This window comes from Tursiops truncatus, chromosome 3, assembly GCF_011762595.2.
Source record: "Tursiops truncatus isolate mTurTru1 chromosome 3, mTurTru1.mat.Y, whole genome shotgun sequence".
Classification (NCBI taxonomy): Eukaryota; Metazoa; Chordata; class Mammalia; order Artiodactyla; family Delphinidae; genus Tursiops; species Tursiops truncatus.
In genome coordinates this window covers 159791505-159811077 of record NC_047036.1, presented here as the reverse complement: position 1 = coordinate 159811077, position 19573 = coordinate 159791505, and the positions used below count along the sequence as shown (strand labels likewise).

Genomic DNA, 19573 nt, shown 5'->3' with positions numbered 1-19573 from the left:
CCACCTCCTTACTCAATAAGCCCCCTTATCCTTTGCAATAAACCCTCCCTTGATCATCCCATTAAAAAGTTGCCACCCTCCCTGCTTGCTTCCCAACTTTACTTTCTCTGCCACCTGTTACATATGTTTTAATTAATTAATTAATTTTTGGCTGCGCTGGGTCTTTGTTGCTGCGTGCGGGCTTTCTCTAGTTGTGGCGAGAGGGGGCTACTCTTCATTACGGCGCATGGGCTTCTCACTGCGGTGGCTTCTCTTGTTGCAGAGCAGGGGCTCTAGGTGCACAGGCTTCAGTAGCTGCGGCATGCGGGCTCAGTAGTTGCGGCTTGCGGGCTCTCGAGCGCAGGTTCAGTAGTTGTGGTGCATGGGCTTAGTTGCTCCGTGGCATGTGGGATCTTCGCGGACCAGGGATCGAACCTGTGTCCCCTGCATTGGCAGGCGGGTTCTTAACCACTGCGTCACCAGGGAAGTTCCATATTTTCTTGATAGATTCCGCATGTTTCCAGCCTCCCCGACTACTACAAGAACTCCACGGGGATTGGGAGTTTGTCTGTTTTGTTCATGGCTGTATCTGCAGCTCCTAGACCAGTGCCTGGCACACAGTAGGAGCTTAATAATTGTTTGTGGAGGAAATGAATGAGTCTTTCCTTATTGTTTCATAGAGATCTATAATTTCATTTTCATGACTCTGTAGCACCTCCCAGGATAGATGAGCTGTTATTGATCAAACCAATCCCTTAGGTGGTTTCCAATTTTTGTTTTCATAAAACAAGCAGTGCTGCAATGAATCATCCTGTAGCTCTGTCATCTTTTTGCCTTAAAAATTTTTTTTTATTCAAGTATAGTTGATTTACGACATCTTGTAAGTTTCAGGTGACTTTTTTTTTAAATTGTGCAAAGTACACTTAACAAAAATTTACCACGTTAGCCACTTTAAAGTGAACAATTCAGTGATTTTTAGTACATTCACAGTGTGTGCAACCATCATCCCTATTTAGTTCCAGAACATTTTTATTACCTCAAAAGGAAACCCCGTCCCCATTAGCAGTCACTCTCCGTATCCCACTCCCCAGCCCCTGACAATCACTAATCTACTATCTGTCTCTGTGGATTTGCCTGTTATGGACACTTTATATTAATGAAATCATACACTGTGTAGTCTTTTGTGTCTGGCTTTGTTCACTCAGCATAATGTTTTTGAGGTTCATCCGCGTGTAGTGTGTATCAGAGCTTCATTCCTTTTTATGGCCAAATAATGTTCACGGTATGGATGGACTACATTTAGTTTATCCACTCATCAGTTCCTGCCCCTGTCATGTTGTAAACATGAAAATATTCAGGAGTCCCAGGAGTGGGATGCTGGATCAGTGGGCATGCGCCTTCATCATTCCTGTGACAGGATGCCTTACATCGGGCTGCACCACAGATGCTCCCCCAGCAATGTGTGGGGTTGCCTGTTTCCCCACAGCCTGGCCAGCACAGGGTGTCATCACACGTTTGAATTTTTGCCCATCTGATAGATGGAATCAAACAGTATCTCAGAGTTGCTGTGATCTGCTGTGTTTTACTAGGAGTGAGTATCTTTGGGTTGTTGAAGAACAAATTGTAGCCCTTCCCCAAAGTCTCAGTTCAAGACCTTTGACCATTCGTCTGAGTTTGGAGATGGAAAAGGGGCAGAGTCTGAGGAGAGGGGAAAGCGTGGGGGAGTAGACTCCAGCCTCCCAGAGTCCAGGAAAGACTCTTGACATTTATCCCATTTTACAGATGTGGAAACTGAGGTACCATTTTACAGATGTGGAAACTGAGGTACCATTTTACAGATGTGGAAACTGAGGTACAGAACAGTTAAGGTCAAGCAGTGAGCCAGGGGCTGGAAAGGATTTGAACCTGGTCTGCCTGAAGCCCGGACCCCAGTGAGGTTGAGACTCTCTGCCAGCCTACCTGTACCCATTCCCTCCTCAATCTCTCTTGTGTCACTGTCCCTCAGGTCTGACTCAGCTCCCCCTCTCCCTCTGGGACTCCAGGCTCCTCAAAAGGTTTGCCACCTCCAGACCCCAGACTCACTCCAGAAGAATCTTTTGACACAGTGCCCCTCCCCTGCTCACATACCTGCTTGGCCCTGGGAATAAAGCCCCACTCCTCCGCCTGGCTTTGGAGGCCTGTGCTACCTCCCCAACCTGCCCATGTCACCAGTTCCTCCATTTAGTCAGTCCCTTCCAGCCACTCCTAACCACGCTGTCCCAGCCGGCCATGCTTTCTCAAGCTGCAGGACCTTTACTCCTGCTGTGCCTTCTGCCTGGAATCTGCAATGCATTCCTTTCTGCCTTCCACTGCAACTCATCCTCCAAGCCCCAGACTCAACATCCCCTCCCCCAGGGAGCCCTCCTCACATCCCCCCTGCAGCATGGAGGCATGATTTGTACATGAGGAGAGCTCTGATCTTGTGGGAGAGGCTAGGAGCTTGGAAAGTCAAAGGCCGTTTGCCAAGGAATCCTTGGCAAACTCCTACTCATGTGTTGAAACCCCAATTCTAATGTCTCCTCTCCAGGAAAACTTCCAGTACCCTGTCCCTCACTCTGGCCTTGACCTGACTCCATCAGACTTGGGGTGCCTGTGTCCGGTTCTGTCTTTTTCCGAGACTGGTTGCTCCTGAAGCAACTGGACAGGACTGAAGTCTCTTGGGGGCTCAGCATGGATGATGTTTGTTGAACGAATAAATGAATGCATGGGTTGGGATTCAACTGAGCTGAGACCAGGAAGTGAGCTGATGAGGTAGCAGTTAGTTGGGGTGTTACTGGGGGACATGTAGTCATTGGGTTCCAGCAAGAAGGAAGCAGGCTGCCCCTGCCCTTCCCGTAAGAATCCTGGTCCTTGAGGCCTTTCAGCGGGGAGGGGGTGGGGGCGGGTCTCTGTATCTTCTTCATTCTTCCCCTCTGCACTTCAGCCGACACCAGTTCCTCTTCCCCTGAGTCGCTGGGTACAGAGCCTGAGAAGCGCCAGGCACCGCAGTGGATCCGGATCCGCGGAGGGTCAGACCCTCTGACCCCCGCGTCCGGGTGAGCCACGACGCAGCCCCTCGGCACCGGAGACTTCTAGCACGACCGAGGCCAAGGCGTGGCAGGGGGACCAGAAAGGTAGGACGGAGGCACTAGAACTTGGGTCTGTGCAAACCACAGCTGGTGGGACCCCGTCAGCAGCACCCCCCACCCCTACCCCCACCGCCAGCCCAAGACTCCCAACAGCCTGCAGTTCGGAAAAGAAAGGCAGAGGGGCGGGGTCGTTTCCGGGGCAACGGCTCATTTACATGTAGTCCCGACTTGGCCAGAGAGGGCTCCTGAAATGTTGGGGGAAATTGGGCAACTTAGCCCAAAGGGGCTGATCTGAGAGAAGGGGAAGGGGTTGTCTGGGTCAGGTCTCCTCCTCGCCTTCCAAGCCCCTGAGGCATCCCGGTTAGGTACCCATTCCCCGGAAGGGGAGACTGAGGCAGGGGGCCAGAGCCAATCAAAGAGGAGCCACCAGCGGAAGGGCTAAGTTTTAACACTTCAGAAGTGGCCTGAGCTGCTCTCGGCTATTAAAAATGTATATAACAAACATAGGTGGCGAGGGGGAGGGTGACCCCAGACTGAGGCTGGGGCTTGGATTCCGGTGTCTCCGCTTAGGTTGCTTGCATGGGGGGCGCCCCGGTGTGGGTGCTGTTGTTGCCGCTGCTGTTACTGCTCCGTCCAGGCAGCCAGGAATTGTCGTGCCACGTGTCCTCAGGGGACGTGGACTGGACCCGGGAGTTCACAGACACATGCCTGAACTTCAGTGGCCAAAACCTGAGCCTGCTGCCTCAGAACCAGTCTCTGCAGGCCAGCAGTCTGCTTCATCTCGACCTGTCTGGGAATGGCCTTCGAAAGCTCCCACCGCTTTTTTTTGCTCACCTGGGAAAGCTGCAGGTCCTGGATGTGACCAACAACCCCCTGGACCTCGTGGACAGGGCACTGGCCGAACACTGTGACCTTGACGTGAGGGCTGACTGCAGCTGTGGCCTATCACCCTGGCACGAGGTCCGGCGGGACAACTGCTCTGGCCCACAGCCTCTGCTGTGCCTGGATGTGTCCACCGGCGCCTGGTGCAACGTCTCTGCCTTCTTGGAAGTGCGCTGTGGCCTTCCCCTGACCATGATAACCACAGGAGCTCTGGTGGCCGGTGGAAGCCTGCTCCTCATGCTTGCCATTGCTGGCCCAGTGCTGGCGTGGAGACTCCGTAGACGTCGGGTAGGCAGTAGCTGGGGCATGAGCAAAACGTGGGCTGCTCAGAATGGTCCCAGGTCTGGTTCGGGCCAGCAGCCACGGTATAGTAGCCGGGGCCTCAGCCCTAAGCTCCCAGCAGCCACCCTGCCCGGATCTTCCACTTCTGACTATGAGAACATGTTTGTGGGCCAACCAGCTGCCAGGCACCAGTGGGCTGAACACAGGTGAGTGACCCACACACATCTGCTTGCAAGACTCTGGAGCCAGTTGGTCAGGGTTCAATTCCCAGCTCTGCCTCTTACAGGCTGTGTGATCTTGGGCAAGTCATTTCCACCTCTCTGGGTCACCGTTTCTTCACCGATAAAATGGGAACAATAACAGCCCTCCGCCTCATGGAGTTGGGATAAGAATTGAGTTCTTGTGTAGGAGACAAGTGTTCCTCTCATGACCCGCAAACCCAGCTTCTGGCTGCCAAGGATTGGGAGAGAGGAGGCAGGTGTTCAAAGCAGAGTCGGGGTTCTGCGGTACCAGTCAGCGGCCTGGGCTCAGATGTCGTGTGACCCAGGGCCGTCTCTGAACTTCTGTTTCGGTCTCTGAAATGGGACAGCACTCCGGTCTCCTTCTGACACACAGGAGATGCTAAGAGAGCCATCTGTGTCTCTCTCTACCCCACAAAGTCCTGCCTCCAAAGTTGCCTGGGCTTAGATAGATGGGTTCAACTTTTCCAGGTTGGATGAGGGAGTGGAGGGGATTTCAGGGGGGCAGGCACAAGGAAGGGCAAAAGCCTGGCAGTGGGAGAGAACAGAGAATCTGCTGTGGATGTGTTTTGAGAAGGCAAGACATCAGGGCTGAAGTTGGAGGGGGCTGGGAGGATCCAAGCAGGAAGGGAAGAGGGTCGTGGCTGGGTTTTGCGGCCGCAGAATCCAAAAGATGGGGAGGCCTGTGAGAGACTATTGGTGAGAAATAAGAGAATATGCAAAGCAGATGCAAATAGAGCTCAAATGCAGAAGTGGGCTGAGGTAAGGAGTTGAAGGCACCACACTCCCTAAGGCAGCTTGTGTTCTGATGCTTGCCTCTGCCTCGCTGTCACCAAGACCTCAGGACCAGTCTCCTCTAAAAACACTGTTAAGAATTGGATGTGTCAATCCCAACCTACATTTTAAAGTTGCAGAGATGGAGGTTCTGGAAATTCCCTGGTGGTCCAGTGGTTAGGACGCTGTGCTTTCACTGGTGAGGGTGCGGGTTCAATCCCTGGTCGGGGAACTAAGGTCCTACGAGTCGTGCGGTGTGGCTGAAAAAAGAAAAAGAAAGAAAGAAAGAAAGAAAGAAATGGAGGTTCTGGAAGGCAGGGGAATGACATGCCCAAGGTCAGAAGCAGAAGCAAGAAACAAACCCTGAGTTCCATCCCCATACAACCATTTATGTATTTGGAGTAAATTATACTAAAGTACAAATGACCGATAGACACCATTTACCCAAAGTGGCCTTTTTTACAAGAGGAGCGGGGGTGGGGGTGTTAGGATGTTCTGGAGGCAGGAAAGTTCTTCTCTGGGTGTCTTGCCCACCATAGCAAGACACTCCTAAGAAGCTACCTCCTCCCTGATCCATTTTGTGGATGGGGAAACTGAGGCTCAGAGATTTATTTTTGTATCAAGACCACAAATTCAGCTGCTTCTGGGGACCTGGTGAAAACATTTCCCATCCGAAGGGGCACTGGTTCAGCTCCAGCTACTTGTGTTCATGTGGCTGGTGTGACTAGAGCTTCCAGTTTTTCAAGAGGAAAACAAAATCTAGAATTTAATGTAAAAAAATGGGCAACCATCTCAACTTTAAGGAAGAAAAAAACCCTACAATGACTCAAGGTCCTTGGACCACAGCGTTACAACGCTGAATCCACAGAATATTCCCTGAATCACTGCCCCTTACTTGCTTTCCTCACAGAAAGTTGGGCCAGGCTGGGAGAACACTGCCCCATGACTCACTTTTCTCATATGTAATAATTAGGAGTGGACTCAATCGCCCTGAACTACTTTGCCTCTCAAAGCTGATGTGCCCGCTCCCTGAATCCTACCTGCCCTCCCATCTGTCTGTCCCCACAGGCCTCACCCTTCAGAGGACAATGACTTCTACATGAACTATGAGAGCCGCCACCATGATTCCCAGCCTGTCTACTGCAACTTGCAGTCGCTGGGCCAGGCCCCATCGGATGAAGAAGAGTATGTGATCTCTGGGCGCTGAGCCTTCAACATCTCAAACTCCAGCCTACCCCCTTCCAGGTGACTTGGGGCACCCTGGATCTTCCCTGGCCTCAGTCTTCCCATCTGAGGAATGGGGCCAGGGAAGGATCATCCTTGAGGCCCCAGGGAGGCTCTGCAGCCCCCTCCCTAGACCACTCTGCTCCTCAGGCCACTCGGCTGCTAGAAGTGGAGAAGGAGAGACCCCAACACAGGGATGGGAGGGTCAACGTGTGAACTCTGTCGTCACCCTCCCGTTGGTGTGCAAGTATTGACCAATAAATTCTGCGGGACAGATGAGGCTGCTGGGCTTCCAAGACGAGAGGTCTGGGACTCCCAAATTGCTCCCAACCTCCAGTCTCTCCCCTCTGTCACTCTCAGGCCCCCTTCTCAGGTGCCTGGTATCCAGACTTGGCCCCCCAGGGCAGCCCACACTAGCCTCAAAGGGATCCTTATAACTCATGAATGGGACTGCGCCCCTCCCCTGCTCACGCACACTCTATGGCTCCCCACTGCCCCCAGATTCTCAGCCTGGTGGTTGAGACCTGCGTGACCCAGCCCTGCCCAACCCACTGCCCTCTCCCATTCCTCTGCCCTTCTGGTCTGGGCCTCCTCTCCATCAAGCTCACCTCCCTCCTGAAGCTTTCATTTTCTCATGTCATTTACCCATGCCTTTCCTTTTGCCCAGATTGCCATCCCCTTCCACGTTTTCTCACTCTTAAGCATCTAAATGCAGATGCAGAACTCTGGTCTGGGCATCAGGAGGCATGGGTCCACTTCCTGACTCTGCCATTAACCCTCTGGGCTTCAGTTCCCCCATCTGTAAAACAAGGTGATTAAAATTGGCCTCTAAGGCTATTTTAGCTCTAATATGCTGAGATACCTTAACTCATCCTTCAAGGCCCAGGTGCAATGCCAATGCCACTCTGAGAACCCTTCCCTGGTTCCTCCTCAGGCAGAGTTCCTCACTCCCAGAGCTCAGTGTATTTCAAGCGTTTGTTCAAGCTCATGCCTCAGCTGGGTTTCCTGTCAGCTGCTCCCAGCCCGACTCCTGCCAAGCCCCCAAACTAGGGGAGACAGAGCTGGACACAGACACCCCCGGTCCTGGGAGGTCAAGCCTGGGCCAGAAGGAGAGATGGAACGACGGTCCCCAGAGGGAGATGAATGAAGGAGTTTAAAAAGGGCTGTACGTAAGAGGGGAATCTGAAGTGTGTTTTGAAGGATGCATAGGTGTTCGAGAAGTAGAAAGGACAAGGCACACTGGGCAGGGGGACCAGCCTGGAGGTGTGAAAAGGCACATGGGCAGCAGTGTCCGGCAAAGGCAGCAGTTGATGTTTGGGGAGAGACTCAGTATGGCAGCTGCTACCTTTGGGTGATCCTGACATTGAGTTTAATTTTGAGGTTCCCTTGGCTTCCCCAACACCTGGGAGTGACCCAGGGTGGGAGAGGCAACCTATGAGGGTCTTCAGCTTCCTTGCACCCCTGCATCCCTGCCCTAGACACTACTCGAGCCCCCACTCCTGCTGCCAAAAATCTGTCTTCCTCTGCTCACTAATGCATTGCCTGGGTTGACCTCTTTGCACGATTCTTACTACCATCAGCCGCTTATGATTTATCTTCTACTCGTTTGTCCCTGCACTCAGCTGAGCTTGAACGGAGTGGTGGAATTTTGCCTACGTTGCTCCTTCGTGTCCTCAGTGCCCAGCCATGGCCTGGCACAAAGTGGGTACTCACTGAATACATTCGGGGCACCTGCAGTCATTCAGATCTGCCTCTGGATGCTGGGGTTCACAGGGGACACATCTCACTCACTGCTGAAGCTGGGTGCTCTGTCCTCCAGACTCCCATGACAGTTCCTCAGGGTGAACAGGCAAGTGGGTGTGGGGAAGGGGCTGGGCTTGGTACAGCTCAGCAATTCTAAGATCCTAAGTAGGAAAAGATATAACCTGGGAGATGTGGTGTGCATGAAAACGTTCTTCACAGCTTACTTCTCCCTGCTCTTTTTTTAAAATTAGTTAGTTAATTAATTTATTTTTGGCTGCGTTGGGTCTTCATTGCTGTGCACGGGCTTTTCTCTAGTTGTGGCGAGCGGGGGCTACTCTTCATTGAGGTGCTCAGGCTTCTCATTGCAGTGGATTCCTTTGTTGCAGAGCATGGGCTCTAGGCATGCGGGCTTCAGTAGTTGTGGCACACGGGCTTAGTTGCTCCATGGCACGTGGGATCTTCCCGGACCAGGGCTCGAACCCACATCCCCTGCTTTAGCAGGTGGATTCTTAACCACTGTGCCACCAGGGAAGTCCCTCTCCCTGCTCTTTTTATATGAAAGGATAAAGGCATGATTAACATGAAGGGAGGTGCCACAAACAGGAGAGGTAATGGGACTCTTCCAGGTCGGGGGCAGATTCACACACAATGCATGTGACTCTGGGCTGCCTGTGTTTGGAAAGGTGACCCCCATGGAGGGAGAGAGAGCAGGATGGTGATAGAGACAGGGCCAGATAATTACGGAAACAGGAGTACTGAGAGATCAGAAGAGATGGAGGGAGGCTGAGACCCAAAAGGGTCTCAGAAACAAAAGCAGAGGAATGGGGAGGTAGAGAAGCACAGAAACAGAGAGAGGGATGTCCCCGGCTGCGCTTGAGGACCATTGGCATCGTGACCACCGTCCAATCTCTTGGCATCCCCAAGAACGTCCTGCCACCCATTCCCCGGACTGTTCCAATCATCTCATATCAGCTCCCCTGAGGGAACTGAGGCCAGCGGGGGTGGGCTCTTCCCAAGGTCACCAGCTCCATCCTGGACACCACAGGGGTCAGGTCAGACAGCTTCATTTTTATTACCAGAGTTTTCCATAAACGCACACCCTGTCAGACCACGCCTCCCCAGCCCTCCAGTCCCCAGGCGGATCACCCCAATAAATTAATAATAAATACAAACATAAATACATAGGTTTGGGCCAGGAGGGAGCAGACAGCAATGGTTAGGAATCGGGTATTTCAGGTTCCACGAGCCCATTAGACAGACAAGGACAACTAAAGTCATTTCCATTGCATCTGTGCCATAAGTGAAAGACCAGGGCTGCTCACACGCAGTGGCAGTCCTTGGCCACGAGGTCGTCGAAGGGCGTGAGTGACACGCGGCCGTCGCTGTCTTGGTGCATGAGCACCACCGGATCGTAGCTGGCTGGCACGCAGCATGGGGCAGGCGCAGCATCAGGGTTCAGGCCATGCAGGCGCGCTTGCATCTGCGCGTGCGTGTTAGCCGATCGGAAGTGGCTCGGGCACGCGCCGGTGCACATGCGCACGTCCAGCTCGCGCGGCGCCAACACCCAGTCAGCCCAGCCCAGGTCCTCGAGCGACGCGCGCAGGCTCTGCAGGCGACAGCAGCGCCCCTCCCCTAGCGGGCAACCGTCCCCGGTGCGAGCATGCGCGTGGCGTCGCCCCCTGGTGGCGCTTGTCCGCCAGTGCAGCTCAAGCTGGGGCTGTGCAGAAGACAATGCCTCCAGCAACTGGTCCGGTCGCCGCAACGGTCGCAGGCGTATTGCGGGAGCCCGGGAGCTTCCGAGGCTGAGCTGACGCTGTAGTGGCCGCGTCACGTCCCACGAGCTCCGCGCCTTCGGGGACAGCCGGAGAAGGGCCCTATGCAGGCGGGAGGCTGCCGGGAGCCCCTCAGTTAAGTCGACCCGGGGGATGCGCAGGTGCAGGTGGCCGCCTGGTCCAAGTCGCACTATGGGAGAGAGGGAAACCAGTCATTCACGGGCTTACTGTGTGCCGGGCGCGGGGTGGTGGTGGTGTGTGTGTGTGCCCATTTCCTCCAACACCCCAAGCTAGATCTTACCTCACGGCCTTTGCACAAGCTACTTCCTCTACCGGCCACACTCCTCCCCTGAATCTCAGCATGGCTGGTTACATACCACTCCAGCCTGCCTAAAATTGGCACCGACCTATTTTATTTGGTTGTCTATTATTTGCCTCCCCCACCAGAATCTCAGCGGGGATTTCTGTCTGCTTGGTCACCACTGTGTCTGACACATAGTAGGTGCTTAGTTAACGAGCTACTGTGTTTTCAACTCTCTGGTTGCCTCCATATCTGAGAAATGAAGGGTGTCTGGCTCCCCAGGATTCTCAGACCTCCAGGCTGGTACAGATGTTGGGGAGACTGGGGAGACTGAGGTTTGAGGGCTCGCAACCCAGTCACTAGGCTCAGAGAGAGGGAAGTTTTCCTGGAGTCCCACAGCACAAGTGGGATTAGGGCGGGATAAGAGCTCTTCCTTCTGGCCTGACATCCACCCCTCAACTCCCAGTTCCTAGCGCAGCCCACATCTCCTTGCACCCCCTCCATCCGCTGGAGGCTCGGTGGAGGGCGTGAAAATACTCCACTCCCTCCCTAAGGCACCAGTCACGTGCAACTTTAGCAGTGCCTTGGCGCGCGATTGCATCAGATTCGGAACCAGCCCAAGCAGGTTCTGCGCATCTCTGTGCACCTCTCTGTCCCTTTCCCCGTCCCGCCCTTCCGCCGGACCCCTGGATCCTTCCCACTGGAAATCCCCCTCCAACCCTTTCCTCACATCCAAGAGCAGGGACCACGTGCCCTCGCCCAACCTTGTCTCTGGGTTCTCCGGACTCTTGGAGGGTTCAGTAGAGTCTCTGGATTCTCTGGCCTTAGTTTCCCCATCTGCCACCCGGGGAGGTGTTGTAACATCTCAGGTTGGCTAAGCCTCGCCTGGTCCTGATGCAAACCCAGCCTTTAGTTCCCCCATCAGCCTCGAGGGGTGACTTTCTTGCCGGGTTCATGGATGGGAAAACTGAGGCTCGGCGGCAGGTCTAGGCCTCTATGTTTAAGAACCACTGGTTAAATGATGGGAGCTGCCCAGGGTGGGGTCTCCGAGATTTTACTCACGCTTTGGAGTGACTACCAGGACTTGAGGAAGGGGAATGAGGTCCGGGTTCGAGTCTTCCCGGGTCTGGTTCGCTCGAAGCCGGGTCAGCAAATCTTCGTAGCGTTTCCGCAACTCCCGGAATCTGGAGACATCAGGGCTGGAGTGCACGTTTGAGGGTCCCGGGAAAGTGGGGAGGTGCTCCTGGGCCAGAGATAGGGCGCCTCGCGACGGCAGCCAGGAGAACATGAACAGCATCAGCAGCATCGGAGAGCAGTGTGGTGGTGTCGGTCTCTGCCCTGGCATGGCTGTGTTAGTTAAGCTCTAAGCTGGGACTGACCGGACGCTGCTGGACTAGCCTTTATAGTCCCCGGACTTTGTCCGCCCCCGCCTGCCTGGTCCCGCCCACCGTGGGTGCAGAGTAAACACTCCAGGGACCACAACTGGGCGGGGTCTTCGGCTGCTTTTCAGGGGGCAGTGCTTTCTGATGGGTAGGAGCTCCTCGGTATGCTGGGAAATCCCCCTCAGGAGCCTCTCTGAGCTTCAGTATCCTCTTCTGTGAAATGGGGACATCATCCCAGCTTGGTGGACTGGAGGGAAGAATAATTTTCTCAAAAAAGATTTATTACTATGTGCTAAACTCCACAACAGGAGCTTAAGGGATGAGGTGGCTTTCTTCCCTGATGAGATTCCTGCTCTCCCCTCTTTGCTTAGGGTCAAAGGCTGAAGATAGTGAAAAACAAAGGAAGCAGAGGAAAAAAAAAAAACGGCCAGAAAGTGCAACCTGGGGCAAACCATTCCTCTCCATCACACCTCTATTTCTTCATCTGGAAAATAAGGAAGGATTGAGACTTTCACTGGAGAGAAGGTCAAATGAGGTGTAAAGGACAGGACCAGGCACATAGCAGGTGCTTGATAAACTGGGTGTTTTTGCAGTTACTCATCTTCAGCTGGGGAACTCCTATCCATTCCTCAAAACCCTACTCTGAAAGCCCCTCCTCCAGGAAGCCTTCTGACATTTCCTTTCCAGGCTCAGCAGGGTGCTTCCAACCCCATGCCTTCCTCCAGCCCAGCCCTGACCCCACAGCGCTGGGAGTGTGTGTGCTTGCTTGTCTCTGTCTGCCCCAGACTGGGGGCTTCTTGAAGGCTTGGGCAGGGATGAAGCTACTCTGGGCCCCCATCCTTTGGCTGGGCCTGAAGAAGAGGTGGCAGAGAATTGGGGTGCCGGGGCCTGGGGCAGTGAAGGCTGGTATCAAGTCCAGTCACCAGAGGATAGAGGGGTAGAGGGTGCCCCAGGAACATCCTTTCTCCTGGGGTACCCAGCCCTTGCCCTACTGCTCAGGACTCCTGGCCCCAGGCATCCATCCCTGTGCCTACTCCCAGCTTCCTGGCCTCAGGATGGGCCACTGTGCAAAGCAGATCGTGGGGGTGTGTAAAGTGTGACGGGGTGTGTGCAGGCAACAGATACAAGGAGGGGTGTCACACGGCAAGGCTCCTACTGGAGAAATGGAGTCCAGGCCTTCCCCACCTCCAGCTGTGTGAGTCCCACCAAGCCTCTGGCTCCACTGGGTCTCAGCCTCAGCTTCTGTCAGTGGGATTATCGCCCAGCTATGGGGGTGGAGGGCTGAGGCTCTCGATGTGATGCCCCAGGCATTCAGCAGGTGCTTAGTAGAGACGTCTCTCTGCTCATGTCACCATCATGTCCAACTGACTGCAGCTGGTTGGGAGGCTGGACCAGTCCTCTTCTTTCCATGGGACTCAGTTCCTTTCTAGGGATAAGGAAACAAAGACTTTGAGGGGCAAGTAAGGTAGGTAGAGTTGTAGGGGACGATCTCACCATAGGATCTTGCACGTGTCCACACAGGCCACGCAGACCTCATCTGAGTCTTGTCAGAATTCCTGGGTGCCCTGGGAACCCAGAGTTTGGAGGCCTGGGGGGAGTTTCTCGGAAGCCATCACCACTCACCTCCTTACCTCTCTTGGAAAGCTGTCATGGGACAGCTTCTCATGCCTCCCAGGTATGAGCCTCCCCAGGAAATTCACAGAAAATTCAACTTTTAAAGTGAACAGGACTTCCCTGGTGGCGCAGTGGTTAAGAGTCCGCCTGCCAATGCAGGGAACATGGGTTCGAGCCCTGGTCCAGGAAGATCCCACATGCCGCGGAACAACGAAGCCCATGCGCCACAGCTACTGAAGCCCGCGCGCCTAGAGCCCGTGCTCCGCAACAAGAGAAGCCACCGCAATGAGAAGCCCGCGCACCGCAACGAAGAATAGCCCCCGCTCGCCGCAACTACAGAAAGCCCGCGCGCAGCAACGAAGACCCAATGCAGCCAAAATAAATAAATAAATAAATTTTAAAAATAAATAAATAAAGTGAGCGATTGAGTGGCATTTAGTACATTCACAGTGTTGTGAAACCACCACCTGTGTCTAGTTCCAGAATATTTTCATCACCCCAAAAGGAGACCCCGTCCCCATTAGCAGTCACTCCCCATCCCCCCTCCCCCAGCCCCTGGCAGCCACTAATCTGCCTTCTATCTCTATGGATTTGCCTGTTCTGGACATTTCATATTAAACATTCTTTCCCCACATGAACAATTCTCTGACACCAGCTGGGTGTCCTATAATTCAACTCAGTTATGGCACTGTCTACCCAGAGATAGCATCAGACCCCACGGCTTAAGGGCTCAGTACCACAAGACTGCCCTCCACCACCCCTCTTTAGATGCCAGTCACAAGTCCAGGTGGTCACCTGTACTTTTGACCAATGGCTATAAATCAGAGGTTTCCATAATCCCTTCCTTGGGTTTGATTAATTTGCTAGAGCCAGTGAGAGAACTCAGGAAATCCATTCACTCACTAGATTACAGGTTTATTACAAAGGATATTAAAGGAAAGGGAGGGACTTCCCTGGTGGCGCAGCGGTTGAGAATCCGTCGGCCAAGGCAGGGGACACGGTTCGACCCCTGGTCCGGGAGGATCCCACATGCCGTGGAGCAACTAAGCCCTGCACCGCAACTACTGAGCCTGCACTCTAGAGCCCGCGAGCCACAACTGCTGAGCCCGCGTGCCACAACTACTGAAGCCCACGCACCTAGAGTCCATGCTCCGCGACAAGAGAAGCCACCGCAATGCAAAGTCCGTGGACCGCAACAAAGAGCAGCCCCCGCTCGCCGCAACTAGAGAAAGCCCGTGTGCAGCAACGAAGACCCAACGCAACCAAAAATAAATAAATAAATAAATTTATATTAAAAAAAAATAAAGGAAACGGATCAACAGCCAGATGGAAGAGATGCATAGGGCAAGGTATGTGAAAAGGGCATGGATTTTCCATGTCCTCTTCCAGCACACCACCCTCCCAGCACCTCTGCATGTTCATCAACCCAGAAGCTCTCCAAAGCCCATCCTTTGGGGTTTTATGGAAGCTTCATTACATAGGCACAGTTGATTAAGTCATTGGCCATTGGTGATTGAACTCTAGCTCCAACCCCTCTTCCATCCCCAGAATTGGGCGGTATAGGGAGGTTGGGGCTGAATGTTCCAACCCTCTAATTGCATGATTTGTGCTCCTAGCAACCAGCCTCTATCCTTGAGTTGTTTTTCAAAAGTCACCTCTATAACATAACGAAAGACACCTTTATCTCTCTCTTCACAGGAAATCCCAAGGGTTTTAGGAGCTCTATGCCAGAAATGGGGTGGAAGACCAAATGTATATTTCTTATGATAAGTCACAATATCACATATATAAACGGAATCGTGCAGCATGTGGCCTTTTAGATCTGGCTTCTTTCACTCAGCGTGTTTTCAGGGCTCATCTATGTTGGAGTGTGTATCAGTGCTTTTCTCTTTTTTATGACTGAATAGTATTCCAGCATATGAAGACACCACACTTCATTCATCCATTCATCCGTTGATGGTCATTGGGTTGTTTCCACCTTTTCAGCTATTGTGAGTAGTGTTTTCGCGAACACATACATGAAGATTTGAGGACCTGTTTTCAATTCTTGTGAGGTTGTACGCAGAAAGGGAATTGCTGGATCATATGATCATTCTATGTGTAACTTTTTGAGGCATCACAAAAATGTTTTCTACAGCCCTCTGCCTTTTTATTTATTATTTTATTTTATTTTATTTTATTTTATTTTTGCGGTACGCGGGCCTCTCACTGCTGCGGCCCCTCCCGTTGCGGAGCACAGGCTCTGGATGCGCAGGCCCAGCGGCCATGGTTCACGGGCCCAGCCGCTCCACGGCATGTGGGATCTTCCCGGACCGGGGCACGAACCCGTGTCCCCTGCATCGGCAGGCGGACTCTCAACCACTGTTCCACCAGGGAAGCCCTGCCTTTTTATTTTTAAATTTTTATCAAGATATGACTTACAGAAAGCAAAAAGGCCTAATCTTAGGTGTTGAGTTTGATGACATTTCACATAACCACCTCCCGAAATGAGGTTCCAGAACATTCCCAGCTCCATCACTCTCCCTACCTTCAGATAACAGCTGTGCCCACCTCTGTTACCATGGATGAGTTTGCCTGTTTCCTAACTTGATGTAAACAGAACCAGCCAGTACATCCTCTTTTCTGTCTGGTGACTTTCACTCAACACCATGGCTGTGAATGGCTGTGTTCTTCACCTATTGTGTGCCTTGTTCTTTTTCCTTGCTGTATAGTATTCCACTGTGCATGTCCAGGAGTGGAGCTGCTGACTCATGAGTGGGTGTCTGTCACTTTACGAGCAGGACCAGTAATTAGTTCCCTTTATTCCTGGAACTTCACAAGGGGACACAGCCCGTGGGTGGTCCCTAGGGACAGGAAAGGATGACATTAGCTCCCTGGTGGTTTCCACTTCACCAAATTCTGGAATGCTGGCAGCCAGGCCGATCTGGCTCCCCTTCACAGCATTGTTAGCCGATGACCTCATGGCCAGTCCCATGGCCAAGCTGGGAGGAACAGTGGGGCAGGCCGCAGGCAGCCAGCCAGCGATGAGCTCAGTCGGCCGGGACCCTGCATTCCTCATTGGCAGCTTCCACGAGCCCCAGAGGCCACGCCACGGCAGAGGTAAACAGAGCACAGAGGCCGGGGGTCAGGCTGTTCCCTCCACTTGGCTTAGCTCCCAACCTCCTAGAATTTTTCCTCACTTCCTTCTGTTGGCCGTAGGCACCCTCATCAGACACACGCAACACACAAGAAACAACCCAAACCCAGTTGTTGGTTTCTCATTATGTGAGGCAAACACAGTCATGACACGAGATCCAGAAGAGGTGAAAAAGCAGGTTATTAAAAAATCTCTTGAGTTCAACGGACAAGGAGAACTGCTGTCCTGCAGCTGTGAACGTCCCTCCAGGCCAGCATGTTGCCTGTGTCATCGATGGGGGGCCACAGGCAGCCTGGGTTCAAATCATGGCTTAGTCCTTGAGATGCCAAGCAGATTTGGGAAGCATTACTAATCTCTCCAAACCTGTTTCTCAGTGCAGCCTGTTTCTCAGTATTACCCTCTTATAGGGCAGCACTGAGTAGATGAAGTTGGATTGGAGCTACACTCCCAAGAACTAATAACTATTGGTATTATGGGTAATTGGCCAATAATATCTCAACTTCAGCTGGAGTTGAGCTCAGATAGGTCTGGGCAAGCTTACTTAGAAAGAATGGCCCCCACTGGCAAACTCCTATTTACCTCTTAAACCCCAGTTTGATGCCCCATCTTCCAATAAGACTTCCTTGTTCTCTGCCCAGGTTCCCTCAGGCTGAGGGGCCTCCCTCTGGCCTCATCCTGACCACACAAGGCTGGAGGGTCTGAGTCTGGCTCTGTGCCCTGTCAGACCAGAGCTTTCTGGGACCAAGTCCCAGTATCATTATGTTAGTTTCCTGCGGCCCCCATAGTAAATTGCCACAAACTGGGTAGTTTAAAACAACAGAAACTTATTCTGTCACAGTTCTGGAAGCCAGAACTTTGAAATCATAGGTTGGCAGGGCCGTGCTCCCTCCAAAGGCTCTGGGGGAGGAGGCTTCCTTGCCTCTTCCAGCTTCTGGGGGCCCCAGGTGTTCCTTGGCTCGTGGCTGCATCACTTCAGTCTCTGCCTCTGATTTCCCATGGCCTTCTCCTCTTCTCTGTCTATCCCTCCTCTTCTCTAAGGACACCTGTCAGTATGCAGTAAGTCTCCTACGTGCGAACGAGTTCCATTCTGAGAGCGCGTTTGTAAGTCCAATTTGTAAGTCCAACAAAGTTAGCCAACGTACCCAACTAACACAATCGGCTATATAGTACTGTACTGTAATAGGTTTATAATACTTTTCACACAAATAATACATACAAAACAAACAAACACAAAAAAATAAAGAAAACATTTAAAATCTTACAGTACAGTCCCTTGAAAAGTACAGTAGTACAGTACCACAGCTGGCATACAGGGCTGGCATCGAGTGAACAGGCAAGAAGAGTGACTGACTGGTGAAGGGAGAGGAGGTGGGAGATGGTAGAGCTGAAGGATCGTCAGCAATAGGAGACGGAGGGCAAGCTGCAGTTTCAGTCACGTCCCACGTTGATGGAATGTACGTTCGCATCTTTGAAAGTTCGCAACTTGAAGGTTCATATGTAGGGGACTTACTGTATTTAGGGCCCAGTGTAAATCCAGAACAGTCTCATTTCAAGATCTTTAACTTAATTACTTCTGCAAAGACCCTTTGTCCAAATGAGGTCACATTCACAGGGACTGAGGGATCTGTATCAGCTCATCAAGGGAGGTGTGGTCCAGAGAAGGGCCATGAAATTCCCTGAGAAACATCACAGCAGTGAATGATGGCGATGGTGTGGAGAGACACCTACATCTGCAGCAAAGTGTGGAGGGGAATACCTGGGGAAAAATTTTGAGCACCTACTGTTACCAAACTGAACTCGGGTCAGCTCACCCTACGTGCAACAAAGCCAATCTACTGACACCAGGTTGTGTTGAAGGAAAGCACAACGTTTATTGCAGGGCACCAAGCAAGGGAGTGAGAGACCAGCCTCCAATCCACTCCACCTTGGCCTCTGAGTTAGGAGTTTTTTTAAAAGGGGAAGAACAAAAAGGCTGAAATTAATCATCTTGTGACATTGCTGTGACATTTCTGTTTTTTTTTTTTGTTTTTTTTTTTTGGTACGCGGGCCTCTCACTGTTGTGGCCTCTCCCGTTGTGGAGCACAGGCTCCGGACGTGCAGGCTCAGCGGCCATGGCTCACGGGCCCAGCCGCTCCGCGGCATGTGGGATCTTCCCGGACCGGGGCACGAACTCGTGTTCCCTGCATCGGCAGGCGGACCCTCAACCACTGCGCCACCAGGGAAGTCCCTCTGTTTTTTTTTTAATCAGAATTGTACCCATTCTTTTCTTCTTCTTTTTTAAAATATTTATTTATTTGGTTGCACTGGGTGTTAGTTGCAGTGCTTGGGCTCCTTAGTTGTGGCATGTGAACTCTTAGTTGCAGCATGCATGTGGGATCTAGTTCCCTGACCAGGGATTGAACCCATGTCCCCTGCATTGGCAGGCAGATTCTTAACCACTGCACCACCAGGGAAGTCCTGGAGTACAAAGTCGTAACTACTGTGCCACCAGGGAAGCCCCTGCTGTGACATTTCTTAATCGTAGTTTCAGGCATCAGGATCTGTCTGGTTTACGATGCTCTGGCCAGGTGGTCCATGGCTCTGGGGTCTGTGAGCCCATCTCGCCCCGGAGAAACAAGCTGAGTTTGTATGTTAGCGATGTTATCTACAATAGCCATTTTGGTACCTTAACGATGTTATCAACATCAGCAATTTTAATCATCTGACTCTGGTTGATTAGTGTTCAGGTAGCACAGGATTGAGGTCAGACGGGACAAGAAAGGGAATGAAGTTTGGGATCGAGGGATTAATCCTAAACTTGGTAAGGGAACTCGGTTTTAGGGGGGCTCAGTTTCACTACTATGTGTCTGGCACATAAGACATAATCCTTATAAGACCTGATGGGGGCGGATGACGATCTTCACTTCACAGGTGACAACCTGAGGCCGGAGGGGCATTGTGCCAAGGCCAGAAACCAGTGAAGCTGGGCTTGAAGCCCAGGCCAGCCCCCTAGCCTGCTCCATCTCCCCCAGAGCCTCTAAAAAGAGGGGATCTGGCCACCCTCAGGGGCCAGCATGAGATGTGGGGCAGCGAGGAGGAAGACGAATTCTCCCTCTACCCTTCTGAGTTCTTGGTTGAGACCCCCTGGAATAAAAGACA

At 52.4% G+C, this 19573-nt stretch overlaps 2 protein-coding genes across 3 annotated transcripts in view; one reads left to right on the top strand and one right to left on the bottom strand.

The window, feature by feature from the left end:
• The first annotated feature begins 2964 nt into the window (after positions 1-2964).
• On the top strand, positions 2965-6582 carry LRRC25 (leucine rich repeat containing 25). The gene is made up of 3 exons (XM_004324937.4): positions 2965-3131; positions 3657-4456; positions 6332-6582. Exons 2-3 carry the CDS (start codon positions 3666-3668, stop codon positions 6468-6470), a joined length of 930 nt encoding a protein of 309 aa, XP_004324985.1. The 5' UTR covers positions 2965-3131; positions 3657-3665; the 3' UTR covers positions 6471-6582.
• Positions 6583-9278: 2696 nt separating this feature from the next.
• GDF15 (growth differentiation factor 15) overlaps positions 9279-19573 on the bottom strand; it is a 43051-nt gene continuing 32756 nt past the window's right edge. Inside the window, exons 2-3 of one of the 2 annotated variants that reach the window (XM_073803074.1) lie at positions 11366-13111; positions 9279-10192 (exon numbers count right to left, since the gene is read on the bottom strand). In XM_073803074.1, the coding sequence (XP_073659175.1) occupies positions 9549-10192; positions 11366-11648 (927 nt within the window). In that variant the 5' untranslated portion in view covers positions 11649-13111 and the 3' untranslated portion in view covers positions 9279-9548. Of the gene's footprint in view, positions 10193-11365; positions 13787-19573 lie in introns of those variants that run through there. The other variant, XM_033853953.2, reaches the window with a different exon arrangement.